The 15,539-nt window shown below is 37.5% G+C and overlaps 2 protein-coding genes and 2 non-coding genes across 5 annotated transcripts; 2 read left to right on the top strand and 2 right to left on the bottom strand.

The window, feature by feature from the left end:
• Positions 1–1,034: 1,034 nt before the first annotated feature.
• Positions 1,035–9,095, top strand: LOC137737323 (calmodulin-binding transcription activator 3-like). 2 transcript variants are annotated; one of them, XM_068476769.1, is made up of 14 exons: positions 1,035–1,078; positions 1,321–1,378; positions 1,888–2,007; positions 2,622–2,737; positions 3,570–3,658; positions 3,857–3,902; positions 4,044–4,281; positions 4,719–5,014; positions 5,759–6,145; positions 6,252–6,940; positions 7,221–7,800; positions 8,053–8,361; positions 8,574–8,661; positions 8,810–9,095. In XM_068476769.1, the coding sequence occupies exons 2-14, from the start codon at positions 1,339–1,341 to the stop codon at positions 8,890–8,892; spliced, it is 3,081 nt and encodes a 1,026-aa protein (XP_068332870.1). In that variant the 5' UTR covers positions 1,035–1,078; positions 1,321–1,338; the 3' UTR covers positions 8,893–9,095. The 2 variants fall into 2 exon arrangements, with proteins under 2 accessions (XP_068332870.1, XP_068332871.1); XM_068476770.1 differs by lacking the exons at positions 1,035–1,078; positions 1,321–1,378 and having other exon boundaries at positions 1,975–2,007; positions 2,622–2,760.
• A 4,014-nt stretch (positions 9,096–13,109) lies between these two features.
• TRNAF-GAA (transfer RNA phenylalanine (anticodon GAA)) lies at positions 13,110–13,182 on the bottom strand. The gene has a single exon. It is a non-coding gene; the product is annotated as a tRNA-Phe (tRNA).
• Positions 13,183–13,603: 421 nt separating this feature from the next.
• LOC137736512 (1-Cys peroxiredoxin) lies at positions 13,604–14,796 on the bottom strand. The gene is made up of 4 exons (XM_068475773.1): positions 14,655–14,796; positions 14,422–14,570; positions 14,093–14,239; positions 13,604–14,016 (listed from the first exon to the last, which is right to left on the bottom strand). Exons 1-4 carry the CDS (start codon positions 14,770–14,772, stop codon positions 13,771–13,773), a joined length of 660 nt encoding a protein of 219 aa, XP_068331874.1. The 5' UTR covers positions 14,773–14,796; the 3' UTR covers positions 13,604–13,770.
• Positions 14,797–15,057: 261 nt separating this feature from the next.
• On the top strand, positions 15,058–15,130 carry TRNAA-UGC (transfer RNA alanine (anticodon UGC)). The gene has a single exon. It is a non-coding gene; the product is annotated as a tRNA-Ala (tRNA).
• The last annotated feature ends 409 nt before the right edge of the window (positions 15,131–15,539 follow it).

Raw genomic sequence — 15,539 nt, 5'->3', positions numbered from 1 at the left:
CTTCGTCCAACTATAGCATTCCCTTTTCTTTCTAGTTAGAAATGACACGCACTCAATCTTCGTACTATCCTTTCCTTGTTTTTTCTGAATTCAAACATTGTAATTATAAAAGCACACAAGATTTGAAAAACAGAAAAATAAAATTACCAATAAGATATTCCATTTCGATTCAATATTTAAATTTCAACGTAGTAAAACTCTTTTGACAGTGTGAAAATAACGAGAGAGTTGAAGATTCATTATCACTTCACTTCTTGTTAAAGCCAGACTAACCACCTTTTCAATTCTCGAATTCGTAAAGTAAACTCCTATTATTTCATATCTTAAAAGTGATAAGATTACTTTTAAAATCTAATAACTTTTAAGCTATGAGATAACAGGAATGGTGTGAAGATTTTCATACCACATGACAATGTATCATCACCAAACAAAAGTTTCTAATAAACTTCGAAACAAAATTTGTTCAGCTAAAAATTGCAGAAACCAATGCTGATACGAGAGTAAAAGGAGATAATTAGACACAGTTTTATCTTTATACTAATTCTTTTTTAATTATGTTTGTTATTTTTATGTAATTAATAGTCGAAAATAAAAATGAACGTGTGACAATCAATTTCTGAAAGTAAATAGGAATCTGATAATACACCTATAAAAATGAGCAATTTTTTAGTGCGTCAAGAAAACGGAGTTGTACGCCACATATCATTACATAATTAAAGAGAATTCTTTGAAGTGTCCATCTAATTATATAACGGTGGTACTATTCATATATCTATTTTTACGACCTAAACACTTATTAATTTTTGTCTCTTAATTTTCTTTAAATTATTCGATCCGACGATTAAAATTTGAAAACATAACGTGAGAAATAAAAATAAGTGTGGATAATACAAATAACACGCGGCGTGCGAAAACCAAAGAACACGTCGGATTAGTGTGAACGCAAAGCCATTCCACATTGACTTCCAATCCCTATCTTTCTCTCTCCCTTCCCCCGATTCGTTTCTCTTTCTTTTTTTTTATTAGTGCTTTTCACACGCTTCGCTTTCCTTCTCTCTCTCTCTCTCCCCCTGCCAAGGTACGTTTCTTTAACCGAAACCTCATTCCCCAGTCCCTCCCTCCCTCCCTCCCTCTCGACTGATTGCCTGAAAGCATTCGCCATTTCTTCCTTTCGGTTCTTGTTTTTCGATTTTGTTTGCGAACAGAGCAGAAATTGATTTTCTGCAATTTCTGGATATGTATTTTGGTTTTGCGTTTTGTTCTGTGTGGATTGGTGGTGGTAATCACAGTCTCTCTCTGTGTCTGTCTCTTGAAATCTAGGGTTTATGCGAGCTCGTCATGGCTGATACCAGGAGATACCCCCCCAATCAGCATCTAGGTCGGCTTTCTCTCCCTCATCTCTTTCTTCATTTCAAGTTTTGTTCTGTCAATTTTCTTTTATGTTTTTTGGTTTAAAATTCGGATTTTTCAATATTTAACTCGACAATAGTTGTTTTCACGAATGGCTGTGATTTTTTTTGTTTATTGGAATAATTATTGAGCGTGATCATTGATTAACACTTCATGCATGCGTGTAGTACTTTCAATTTTTCACATTTGATGAAAGAATTAGTGTGGATGGATTAACTGAGTGAGTAATCTTGTGATGGAATGCTATTGCAAACGCCGGAAGTAATCTTGTATTGCATTGTAAGTGCATTGAGTTGTGTCGTCTCTGTGTCGCATTTCCTCAGGTGCATCAAGTGTATTTGCTTATGAAATTGGGATTCCGAAAGTGTTTGTTTATGTCGAAGTAGTTGCTCGGCTTCGATTCTTCCCCTGTATTTGTTTTTATTATTTTAGTTTTTATGATTTTTTAATCTGTTGGTACTTTTGGGAATTTGACAGACCTTGCCCAGATATTGCAAGAAGCAAAGAACCGTTGGCTTCGTCCAGCTGAAATTTGTGAAATACTTCGCAACTATCGGCATTTTGAATTGACCACAGATCCACCCGTCAGGCCTCCAGGTTGACCCTTGCATGTTTGTATTCTGAATGACTACATTTGAATAGTTTGTTCTTGATGACTATATATTTTGTCTGAATTTGTTAAGTTCTATCTTCAGTCAGTTGGGCTGTTATATTTTTTCTTTGGTTTTACTTATTTTCTAGTTAAAGTAGGAAAACCGTTTTATGAATTTTTCGGAGGTGTGCTTTATTTACTTGTACAATATGAGAAAGCCAGATACTGCCATAAGAAACATTTTTTGGTTGATGAAACATTTCTTTTTTTGTTCTCCCTGGGGTTGCACATTCTGTTATTTTCTTTTGAAACATCATTCCCAGTTATGTTTAAAGTACTCGTTAATTGCTCAATTATCATTATTTTTACTATTTAATACGGGTTAAGATGTGAAACAGTTGGACTGGTATTTTCTGTTTCTCATATACATAATGCAGGTATTCCACATGTCATATCTTAAATTGCTTCATTTAATTATCTCATTCTTCCTTTCCCATTGTATGCCTAGAATCATCCCAAATGATCATTGGTCATTTGGGCATTTGTTACTTCAGATGGATCACTGGTATTCTTTCTTGGTATATGCAAACAGAAGCTAAATTATGTTCGTTTTTTACAGCTGGTTCTTTGTACCTGTTTGATCGAAAAGCACTTCGATATTTTCGTAAAGACGGTCATCGCTGGAGGAAGAAAAAGGATGGAAAGACTGTAAAAGAAGCCCATGAAAAGTTGAAGGTGTGCTGTTCAATCTATTATTAGTAAGTACACCTTTAGGGGTTGGTCCTAAGAGATAGGGTTGAGTCGTTGTCTGGTTGATGTCTTTTGTACCCGGATCCTCTGTCTTTTGGTGGTCGTAGTTTGCAGGTAACATAGATACCACAGAAGTGATGGATCAATAGGTAGGTTTCATCGTACATTTTGTTGGTACGGCAATGTTAGTCACTTTAATAGACTATTTTTAGTTTTAAGACATGATTCATAATTCTATTTTGTAATTGCAAAGATCAAAGTAAGTAGAGCATCCATGGGTTATATGTTATGATTATTGCTTTCAACTGTTCAGAGTTCATTGAGCATTGAATGTCTCTATGGTAGACCTTAATTTGGGGTCACTTGAGCACCCTTAGTTTTTAAGAAAATAAAACTTATAAAGAATAACAATTTTTTCTCTGAATCCAGTGCTGGGTGTTGCAAATGTGACACAAATGGTAAATTCTTAATTTATCTACTTTGGAAGCTGGTGGTCATTTAGGTTCTTTTATCCCCGTGTTTAAACATTCTTTTTTGTTTTCATTTGTTCTTTTAATAGGATAATGTAAAAGGTTGTTTAGTTTCTTCTCCCTTTATCCATTTAAATATCACTAAGTTTGTCTTTCTGGTGCTCAAATTTTTATATTCAAGGCTTTATTGTTAGCTATGATTTGACCTTTTCAATTTATGTGCATTGGAAAAATGATAAACTTTCTTCTGTAGTGAGTTTAGTCGCTTCAATTATTTTGGCTTGTATGGTCCTTGGTATTGGTACTGCTTGATATTTAGCTCTCTGTTGGTTTTTGACGTTTTTTAGGCTGGCAGTGTAGACGTACTTCATTGTTACTATGCCCATGGGGAGGACAATGCAAATTTTCAACGGCGGAGTTATTGGATGCTTGACACGTGAGTTTTCTGTTCAAATCTGTAAATTAAGTTTCGATTAGGTTGCATAAATTCCATTAACCACCCCTCTGGAAAAAAAATAAAAATAAATCATTCATGCCCAAGAACTGATGTTTAATATTGCAATCTCAATATATCTTCAAGCCATAAGAATAAGTTATTGTTGGCCAATAAATACTCTGTTTTCTTTGTTCGCAGGCATTTACAGCACATTGTTCTTGTGCATTACAGAAATGTTGAAGAGGTACTCCTACAGTTTTTTTTGTTTAAAAATGTGTGCATGTGCATCTGCGCACACATCGCAGATAGGATACAGATGCCCAGACGGTTATTATTATTTTTGGTTTTTAAAATAAGACTTGCTGTCCCTCCTTGCTCTTCACAGGCAAACTCAGCTGCCCGTATGGTTCAAACATCCTTTGGCTCAAGTCCACTTCAAACATCCTTTGCTTCAAGTCCAGTTCATACATCCTTTGCTTCAAGTCCAAACAGAGTTGACTTGGGTGGACAAACAGAATTTGAGGATGTGGATTCTCGGAGAGATGCAGGAACTTCATCTGTTGAGCAACCGATGTTTGGTTCCTTTTTTCATAATGCTTCTTTGCTTCCTCAACAAGTTGGAGGTAAAATGCATAGCTGCAGATGCCTTTTCGTTTGTGTTTGATTTGTTCAATCAGTTTTTGACATTTTGTAGAGTCTTGCAATATCTTTTCTGTTTCTACTTTTACTCATTACTGCTGGACATTCCATGGATCCATTTTGTTAAAAAAAAATGATATCATCGCATTTTTTTCTTTTCTGTTTCTTGATCACATTTTACTGCCTCTGGTCTTTTAACAGTAACATGCACGATCCATTTTATCAAACTCCGCTTCTAGACCCCTTTTAGGTCCTATTTTCATGTTGTGGTTTTTTCCATTTTATAGATGAAACTCATTGAGTAATGGTGTTTTTTTACGCATATAAAAATCGTATTTGTTTCAATGATTTTGATTTATCTTTTGCAATAATAAGTTTCCAAAAATGAAATATGTGACCAGGTGTCTCTGGTGCTTTTCAGGATTTCCTGAGTCATTCAGGGATCCCTCTAGTACATGGTATGGTGGACCTAAATTTGATCATGGTGCTGGATTATCTGCCTGGCAAGGAATGGATAGCTCAACGAGAAATGAGCACATCATGCATGGCCAAAACCTTTTTGTTGAAGAACCTAACAGAGCTGACTTTATAACTCTTAAGCTAACAGATGCTAAAGTGGATGCTCGTAGTGGAGTCAAAGATGTAACTTGTGAAGATAGGTTGACCACTAACATAGATGTCCAAATTGTCTCAGCACCTTCTCAAAGAGAAGATCAGGTCTGTTTTTTACAGTCACTTTCCTTCCCACTGTCTATACCTAATTAATTTAGTTTCCTAAATATCTTATATTGCATTTTATGAGATAGTGCTCTGGTGTAGAATATGCATCTTTATTTTTGAGATTGATGAGTAGAATTTAAATTTCAACAGTATTGTAGTATTAGACTATTAGTTGACAACTTGACAGAAATATATATATGAATGTGAACACTCACACTCACACACTCAGAACCCCCTTTAGTAGCATAAGTTACCGCAATAGACCCTAAATCCTAAATATTTCAATTTCAATAGCTAATTGAACTTAAAACTTTTAATAATGCAAGTAATGAGAATTGATTTAAGCCAACCAGGATTTTTCGTTGTGTGGGGTAAGTGGAGTACCTTTCCCTATTCCACAGATCATACTGATCCATGTATGAGGAAAATTGTTATTTAATGCTATTGTGTGCATTTTAGAATGCCTAAGAGGTTGATCACAAGTACAGTCATGCACACTTTTCCTTTCCCTCTCTTTATGCAATGACTGATGTGATGTATAAACATTTATTATCATGTCTTGGAAACATTGACTATACTAATGTGTATGTTCTATTAGGTTGCTTTTGAAAGTGAAGCATCAGATTGTCTAAATTTATTTTTCTTGTACTATTGTTCTCTCTCAATTTATGCACTTCATTTTTTAAGGTTAGTGTTTCGTGTGGTGGGAATTTCCTTAGTGATACTTGAACCTTCTTGCAGGTGCCAAAGGAGCATGACTTCAATGTGCTTCATCCTGAGGTTCAAGATTATTCTGATCCTCAGATTGTAATAACTCCTTCCAACCAAGTTGAAGAGAATAGAGATGGTGGTGTGCGTAATGAACCAGTGGAACTGAAGAAACTAGACAGCTTTGGGAGATGGATGGATAAAGAAATTGGTGTGGATTGTGATGATTCCTTGATGGCTTCTGATTCTGGTAATTACTGGAGTACATTTGATGCTGAGAGTGGTGATAAGGAAGTGTCCAGTTTATCACACCATATGCAGTTGGATATAGAGTCACTGGGTCCTTCTCTTTCCCAAGAACAACTATTTACTATTTCTGATTTTTCACCAGATTGGGCTTATTCAGGAACTGAAACAAAGGTATGTATACAGTTTGTATTTTTGTTATAATTTATTTATTTATTTCTATAAAAAAATGTACACAATACATAGACATTGTTCAGTTTTTGCCTCGCCTCCTTTTCAGGTTTTAATAGTTGGCAGTTTTCTGGGAAGCAAGAAGGATTGTGCTGACACTAACTGGGGATGCATGTTTGGTGAAATAGAAGTTTCTGCTGAAATTCTATCTAACAATGCCATTAGATGTCAAACTCCTCTGCATGCTCCCGGGCGTGTTCCATTCTATGTGACCGGCAGAAATAGGTTAGCCTGCAGTGAAATTAGGGAGTTTGAATACCGTGAAAAACCCATTGGAATCGCTATCAACAGGTTAAGAGATGATGAATTACGCTTTCAGATACGACTAGCAAAATTGTTGAGCTTGGGCTCAGAGAGGAAGTGGTTGATATGTGCTGTTCCAGATTGTGATAAATGTAAGCTCAAAAGTTCCATATTTTCAATGCGAAGCAACAGTGAAAGTGATTGGGTAACAATTGATGGGGCTTCTGTGGCATGCGAAAGTGATCACTTGAGCCGTAGGGATGTCTTGATTCAGAATTTGTTGAAGGATAGACTCTGTGAATGGCTAGTCTGTAAAATTCATGAAGGAGGCAAAGGACTACATGTTCTGGATAATGAAGGCCAAGGTGTTCTACATTTGACGGGTGCTCTTGGTTACGAGTGGGCCATAGGTCCCATAATTGCTGCAGGTGTCAATCCCAATTTCAGAGATGCTCACGGAAGAACAGGGCTTCACTGGGCATCATATTTTGGAAGGTATGGTTGCTGTTATAGATTCTTCTCTTTTATATGTCCAATCATATTCATTATCTACTTGCAATATATATGGAGTGATCAGTATTAAATTCAAATACTGCATTTCTAGGCTCATTCTTCTCTTAATATTGCTTTAGTATATAAGATTAAGTGAATGTTATCTTACCTTTTCTGAGGATGGGTAACAGGGTCAGCTATGCCATCTTAACGCTTTATTCATGCGACATGGATAGATCTCTATGTAACACTAATCTCTTAATTTTTTTCAATCCTTTTATAGAGAGGAAACTGTCATTGCGTTGCTTCGATTGGGTGCCGCTCCAGGAGCCGTTGAGGACCCAACATCTGTGTTTCCTGGCGGACAAACTGCTGCTGATCTAGCCTCGAGTAGAGGGCATAAAGGGATTGCTGGATATTTGGCAGAAGCGGATTTAACCAGTCACCTAGAGTTGTTGACCATGAATGAGAATATAATGAACAATGCTACCGCAACTATTGCAGCTGAGAAGGCCAAACAGACTGCAGAAGTTGCTGAATCTGATGTTGCAGTAGATGAGCAACATTTTCTCAAAAACCCTATAGCAGCTGTTAGGAAATCAGCTCATGCGGCTGCTCTAATTCAAGAGTCTTTCCGGGCTCGTTCATTTCGTCAGAGACAGTTAACCAAGAGCAGAGCAGATATTTCTGAAGTTCAGTCTCAGGACCTTGTTGCACGTCGTTCCTTGAAGAGAGTCCAGAAGTTTGCTCACTATGAGGATTATCTGCATGTCGCAGCAGCTCTGAAGATCCAACAAAACTATCGTGGATGGAAGGGAAGAAAGGATTATCTGAAGATTCGTGACCGTATTGTTAAAATTCAGGTACCTCATCTTTTTGCTACTAATTGCGTATGTCATTGCTTGCTTAGTTATGTTCCAGACTAATGCATTTCAATTGTGGGCATGCATTGACTGCACAATGTGTTTTCCGACCCTGCATGTTCACAATACAATGTGTCACAGTTATCTATTCTTTGAAATACTGTGACCATTTGAATTTTTGTTTTTGTGGACTTGGGTGTACCTTCAGTATAGATGGTGCTCTAAATCATCGACTCTGTTTGTTGCTTTTAGGCTCATGTGAGGGGACATCAGGTTCGGAAGAATTACAAAAAGGTTTTGTGGTCTGTTGGTATACTGGAAAAGGTTATACTGCGTTGGAGGCGAAAAGGAACTGGTTTGCGAGGATTTCGGGTGGAAAAGCCTACTGAAGATGCATCTTCAGAGGTTAAGAAAAATGATGACTATGAATTTCTTAGTGTCGGTCGGAAGCAGAAATTTGCTGGGGTTGAGAAAGCTCTCGCAAGGGTACGGTCCATGGCTCGTCAGCCTGAAGCGCGCGAACAATACATGAGGCTACTTTCAAACTTTGAGAAACTTGAGGTAACCTCTCATTGTATATGTATTCAAAAATATACATGCGCACACGCAAATGTATAGATAAATCTTCAAAATTCGAAATGTGGGGGGACTTCATGGAAACTAGAAGAGCTTCCTGCTGTTTTTTTCAGGAATAATTTCTCCAACGTAGATCATGCACGCTATAATGTTTTGCTGTTTATTCGAAAGTTGATGTATATTTTCATTATCAACAGATTGCGGACGGGGAGAACCAGGCCTCGAATCAAAATGAAAGCTCCGACGAAAAAGTTATAGATGAAGTTCTGCGTGCACTCAATGAAGGTCAATGATCAACTTCCACCATGTCAAGTAATTGAATGGAGTAAACCAAAGGCTGTATGGCCTATTTTTGTCGCCCTACCCGTAATATTTTCACCTATATGTAACGGCCGTCGTGGTTTTTTTACTGGGGAAATTTTGTCAATTGCAGGAAGGACGGGAGAAATGGGAAAAAGCAGAATTGTATATGGCTCAGATTTCCTTTTTCCTTACTTAACCAGTAGTTTTATCTGACCTAGTTTTCTAGGGTTCTTATGAAACGGGGGCAGCTGATGGTCAAAATTTCAGAGTAGTTGACAGGTTTAAAGTTTTACCAATGGTGCTATATTTTACAGTTACCTTGGGTTTTTTTCCATAAATTATCGTCAAATTACAACCCATTTGGTGCTGTCTAGTTTACACTAATTTGTCTAAATTGTGGGGAACACATTGCAACAGCTAACTCGGCTTAGCTCGGGTCTACGTTTCAATTTTTTTCTATTAACTTCTTTTTTTTTTTTCTTTTTTTTTTTTTTGGTAACAAAGTATGCAGTGGGAGGGGAACTTATTGATATGATTTTTACCACAAGTAAAAGTAGGGATAAAAACATTTAAAAGTACTTACAAGAGTACAAGGTTATTGTAGTATAGATGCTCAAGCAAGATTGTTTTCCAAAGGGATTGAATGAATAATCTGTATTTAAACTAATCCTTAACTAATTATTTAGAACAAAGATTCGAAAAGGTTGATCTTGAAATTTAAAATAATAAAAACGAATTTAATCTAAAAACAATTAAATAGATCAACAAAGTAAAGAAAGCAAAAGAAAACAGTTATGGAAAATAATTTAAACACTAGGGTTCTGGCGTTCTGCCATCACCATTAACAATCCTATGCAATTTTACCAAATTACTTATGAATTTCTACATACATGCTTTGAAGGTTAGGTTTTCCTAATACATGTTTTTCTCGTGATGTCCAAGTGAAAACATATATCTAACATGCAATCCGTCTGTGGTGTTCAGATCAAATATAAACATACAAGACTCATTAAGCTTTGTGAAAACTCTTTGAAAAACCATGCAACACTTAAGAGCGTGATGTTCGCCTTAAGTGAACTTACAATTACTAATCACTAGAAGCCATCCTCAATTTCAGGGTGATATTCAAACAGAAATTGCATCAAATTACTTGTCTAAAAACCCTAATGGTCGCGAATCACTAAGACAATTAGATAGTTTAATTGCGGTGATGAATAATTCAAAGTAAGCATGCATCCATTCATAAGCAAATTAATAAAATCACATATTCATGCTAAGACTTATGGCTTTACCCTAGCAAACGGAAATTAGTTACGAACAACTATAAAAACTAAAGAAAATATATTAACTAGAAAAATAATTGAAAACACCTTGTAGGTAAGAAGTTTGAAGTTCTCCAAAATAATGCTAAATTCTCTCAATGTTGCGTCCCCCCTTTCAGGGCTCCAAAACAGGTCCAAAACGACTTGAATTAAAGATTAGGACCTCCTCTTCAAGTTCCAAGAAGAGCCTAAGACCAAAATCCATCACCTTCCAGCCCAAAAGTAGCAAATGAGCTCTGCAACCCAATTTGCCAGCATTGCACGCTGGGCATAAATTAATTCGCCACAATCAGATGCTTTGGGATAAAATTATCAAATTTTGACACAACCTTCTTGAAAAAATCATAAACCCGCTCCAATTGGAATCACTCAAAAATTCCACCGTTTGATTAATTTATGCTCAAAACAAGTTCACGTGTCCTACATTAAAAATACATAGCAAAACATTAAAATCTCACCAAAATATACCAAGAATAGGAAATAATATATAGTATAAAATCTACTCATTAGTTATCTCATCTCAAGGTCAGGGCAAACCACAAATTTCTTTGAGGACATAAGGAGTTTTAGCTTTTCTTGAATGAAAAACGTTGCAGACTGTGAATCTGAATCATTGATAAAAGTTAATATTAGCTCAATAGACGATCCAAATTCACAGTTTAACAATATAAATATCGAGCTAGTGGCCCTTTACCACAGTAGTGGAATGGTGTTGTGTCTTTACATGACAGTATGGATTCAAATCTTGCCCATGGCTAATCTATCTTCTAACTTACTAACGCTATCGCTCGACTCAAAAAAAAAAAAAAAAAAAAAAACAAGATAAACATCGAAAATGCATAAAATATTGATAAGCCTACCACATTGTCTTATGAAATTGGAGGAAGTTGAGCAGAGGCAGAGAGACCCTTCAGTTTCGGTATCAAACCCACAAGTCCGGCGGGACTGCGCACACCTCTCACACGGTCACACCCGGTATCCGGCACTGCGAAGCTCAGCTTAATCCCGTAGATCCAATCCAACGGCTCTAACCCTTACAGTTCGTCTGTATTCGTCACGCTCTTATAATGCGTGCAGTCCAAGATACTCATGCTCATGAACTTCACCGTATCGTATCCCGTAAAACAACACGGTGGAGAAACAGTAGCAGTAGCAGCAGCAGCAGTCGTACTAGTACTATTAGCACCGTTGGTTAAAAATCCTCCTGGATTGGGGGTAGGAGTAGCCGATCCGGAACCGGAACGGAAAATCCAAAAGGCGTTGCAGGAGTCATAAAGCTCGTCGCAGGAGTGGCCGGAGAAGTTGAAGCAGAGGGACTTCTAGTTGTTGAGGACAGGGGAGTCGACGGAGCAGTTGAGGAGGGCGAAGACAGTGTCGGAGGTGGGCGGGATAGGAGAAGAGAGTGAGAGTGGGAAGGAGGTGGAGGTGGAGGTGGAGGGATAGGAGAAGGAGGTTGACGGTGGAGACGAGTGGTTTTGACTGAGACCACCACATGTCCGATGTGTGTGAAAAATGAAAAGTTAGTTACCGTGGCTGTGATGGGATCCACAAGTTGAAAAACAGGGAAGAAAGCACAGTGGCTTCAGTAAGGATATGGAGTGAGATTGATAGCGTGAGTTTATAACTAAGCAAACTGCGTCACGATGATAATTAGTTGTATCCAGAATTTGAGTTTGGCTCTCGACTCATGGAGCACATCCTACTCACCATGGTTAAGTGACAAATAACAAATGATTTGTTAAGTTCTAGGGTAAGAGGCTCGACATGTAGGGTTCTGTCCAAACCATTCAAACTAACTAAAGAATTATTTGGTTTGATTTTAACTATAACACTAGAAACGTGTAATCTTGAGCCAAATCGAATAACAATGTAATTTTATTGCTTTGGTTCGATTTGAAACCTTAACTGAATTGAATGCATAGGGTTAAGGATGTTAATGGGAGAGATGTTAGTAGCAATTTTCTAGCTAGTAAAAGTTACTTTGATCGAATGTAACTTACTAGCAAATCTATCGTCTGACAAAACAAAAATTACTTTGATCGAATGTTAACTTATGATTTCAAGAAACTCAAAAATTAGAGTACTGCTGACAGATATGCAACTTCTAATTTTAAGGGGCTCGTTTAATAATTGGTTTGTTTTAGTTTGGTTTTTTGTTCCCATTGTGTATACATATGCATGCATGCACATTTTCTACATATCTCGGGCCGTATTATCATTGAGTTTCTCGTCTACATCCCTTGTTTCTCAGTAAAAGCGGAATGCCGGGTCCTAAGATCCTTATGTTATTGAATTAATATGATAATAAAGATTTTTTTTTTTTTTTTTTTACAAACGATATTATTTACACCGGATCTTAAGATCTTTATGTTATTGAATTAATACGATAATAAAGTTTTTTTTTTAACAAACGATATTATCTACACTAAGGAAGATGAGGTGAGTTTAGCCTTACAATGGGCTAGCAATAATGTAATTCAAACTCGCATTTGACGATAATCAAACCTATGATCTCTCACTTACAAGTGAAGAGGAATACCACTATACCGTAGTACTAAACGGCGATAATAAAGAACTTAAGCAGCACTAAGTGGCGATAATAAAGAACTTAAGCAGCACTAAGTGGCAATAATGAAGAACTTAAGCAGCGTGGTTTGAAATTTAGACCTGGTTTGGTACTGAGGTGATTCTGAAAAAAACTGCTATAAAAAAAAGCTGGGAGCTGTTTTTGTGTTTGGTAAACACTCAGCTTCAGCTTTTTTTCACAGTTTTGGATGAAAAAAAGCCAAAAACAAGAAGCTGCAAAACCTAGCTTTGAAAAACTCGCTTTTTTTCACATCTGTTTTACATAAAAGTTTACCAAACACTATAATACTGCTTTTTTTTTTTTTCAAAAGCACTTTTACAAAAAAGTTTACCAAACACTCTGCTGCTTTATTTCACAGCTGCTTATTCTCACAGCACAGCAGAAGAAACTTTTTTTCAAAGCACAGCAATACCAAACCAGCCCTTAGACTCCACTTGAGCTTCAAATGTAAGACCAAAAAGCTAGCTTTGAGGCCATAAAACATAATAAAAATAAAAAAATAAAAAAAAAAAGAGGAGAAATGCGGTGAAGGTGGATCGAACACCTGACCTTCAGATCTTCAGTCTGACGCTCTCCCAACTGAGCTATCCCCGCCATTTTGTGGGTTCTACATAAATTTACATTATAACACTTCCAAAACACTTTAACCCCTCACCTTGTCACACTCCCACAACCAAATGCTAACTTTTCTGTGTTGCCAGTGCTGGCTTCTAAACTAAAAAGATGATATGCTAGGCATATATTTATCTTAGAATTGGTATTTGAAATAAAGAATAATACTAAAAGACTAAATTTACAAACTAAATAATGCATCACCAATAAAAATAAACACATTTATCAACGTTTAAGTAATCAACCAATCATCAACTTCCATATCTTTTAGTTTTCAAAACTCGCCTCTAAATTTAGTTTCCCTAGCATTATCCTAGAATAAAAGATCCTAAGAAATAAACCAATTAAGCTTTAACCAGTAGAACTCTCCCTCATTGGCATAAAAAAACACAGAATCGATCGGCACACATGATATTATTGATAATATGCTTCATTACTTGATTACACAAAGGGTAGCAGCAGCCACAGAAGCCATTACATATTTAGACACCAGTCACAAACAAGGGCACATACTTAATGTTACATACTACTCCACCATTCTTTCGGATCTCTCCACAGTATTTAACATTATCACACGTCTGTGAAGCGGAGGTACCCCTTGTTCGACGGGAGGTCCATAGTCTTGTAGCCCTGAGGGAACGTCTTCTTGGCCTCCTCCTCAGACACCGACGGAGAAATGACCACCGGATCCCCCGGTTTCCAGTTCGCGGGGGTTGCCACCTTGTGCTTGTTCGCCTTCTGCAGCGACTCCAACACCCTCACCACTTCGTCCATGTTCCGCCCCGTGCTCGCCGGGTACAGAAAGCTCAGCTTCACCTATAACCAAACAAAATTAAGTAACCCCAAAGTTTAGCCTTTGCACGCCTTTGCACACGTAAGTACGCCTAAGTACCTTCTTATCAGGCCCCACGATGTGAAGAGCGCGCGAGGGAACTGGGTTTCCTGAGGAGTCCTTGACATCCGGCTCCACCATGTTAAGTTGCTTAATGATCTCTCGTTTCGGATCTGCCAGAATCGGGTAGTCCACCTTGCACCCGGACTGCATAACACAAAACACACATATGTATATATGTATATGTATATGTGTTCTATATATATATAAACAACCCATGCATATCTTACATAACCAAAAACTGAGTGAAACATACTAAAAAAATGAGTGTTGGAAACACTAGCCGAAATTAGAGAGTCAATCAAACATATTGAATAATCAGAACTTACGTTGTAGGCTTCGATGTCCTTGATCCACTCGAGGTGAGAAGGCACATCGTCGCATGACAAACCCACAAGCTTCACTCCCTTCTCTCGAAACTTCGGAGAATACTCCGCCATCTTCCCGAGCTCCGTCGTGCAAACCGGCGTGAAATCGCCTACACGCATGCACATGCAACCACATAATCAAACTAATGAAGCAAATTAACAAGAGGAATTAGTAAGTAATTAAGGTTAAATACCGGGGTGGGAGAAAATGATGGCCCAGCTGTCACCCAAGTAGTCGTAGAGCTTGATCTTTCCATGGGTGCTTTCAGCTTCAAGGTCTGGGATGTTGTCTCCAATCGTGAGTCCTGGCATCTTCACAACTAGTAACGGACGCAAACTGCAACTCTCTGTGCTTTGTGAGAAGAAGAAGGAGACATGTAGGGACTATATAAAGACTTGTGGGACCATTGCATGGGGAGAACGTGGCTAGGGAGTTGTGGCAGTTGGCCCCATGACACTTGTTTTGGGATTTTGCCACGTGTTCAATATGTAGACAACGTGGCCATTGGTTTCTGGATTAATGAACGCATGGCAATCTATTGAATTTTTATTATTCTTATTTTATGTTATATATGTTATTTCGGTAACTCCAGCAACGGGGATGTAGCTCACATGGTAGAGCGCTCGCTTTGCATGCGAGAGGTACGGGGTTCGATACCCCGCATCTCCATATGTTTACAACTTTTCTTTTTTTTTTGGCTTTTTTTGGCTTTCCTTTCCGGCGCAATATCTCTTATCTCTCGCTTTTTCACTTACTCGGTCGCAGCTCAAATCGCTCAGCTGCAGAACGAGACACTCAGCCCCGACACGTTAAACTGTTAAAGGTGTAGGCTTTTGATATATAAATGTTTTAATGAATGTACACAGAAATTTAACGTTGTCTTTTGCCCCTAGAGAAGAGAAAATGAAGTCGTTCGACTAATTTTCGTAGATGATGACGTTGTAATTATCTCTCTGTTTCGTTGTGAAAAGATGAGTGGAATGAGTTTGTTCTTTCGTGATGAAAGTAAAATATGAATCCCAAAATATTTGCTGACTCTATTCAGATGTTCACAAGTACCGGATTCTTTTTTTGAAAC

This window comes from Pyrus communis, chromosome 6 (assembly GCF_963583255.1).
Source record: "Pyrus communis chromosome 6, drPyrComm1.1, whole genome shotgun sequence".
Classification (NCBI taxonomy): Eukaryota; Viridiplantae; Streptophyta; class Magnoliopsida; order Rosales; family Rosaceae; genus Pyrus; species Pyrus communis.
This window is presented reverse-complemented; position numbering and strand designations above follow the sequence as displayed.

Bases quoted from the DNA above. Each gene is read 5' to 3' on its own strand.
- LOC137737323 (XM_068476769.1), top strand. From the start codon at position 1,339: ATGGCTGATACCAGGAGATACCCCCCCAATCAGCATCTAG. The intron at 4,282-4,718 runs GTAAAATGCATA...GGTGCTTTTCAG, and splicing joins GCTTCCTCAACAAGTTGGAG to GATTTCCTGAGTCATTCAGG. The intron at 8,362-8,573 runs GTAACCTCTCAT...CATTATCAACAG, and splicing joins CAAACTTTGAGAAACTTGAG to ATTGCGGACGGGGAGAACCA.
- LOC137736512 (XM_068475773.1), bottom strand. From the start codon at position 14,772: ATGCCAGGACTCACGATTGGAGACAACATCCCAGACCTTGAAGCTGAA. The intron at 14,571-14,654 runs GTATTTAACCTT...GCATGCGTGTAG, and splicing joins CATCATTTTCTCCCACCCCG to GCGATTTCACGCCGGTTTGC. The intron at 14,017-14,092 runs GTACTTAGGCGT...GTTTGGTTATAG, and splicing joins TCGTGGGGCCTGATAAGAAG to GTGAAGCTGAGCTTTCTGTA.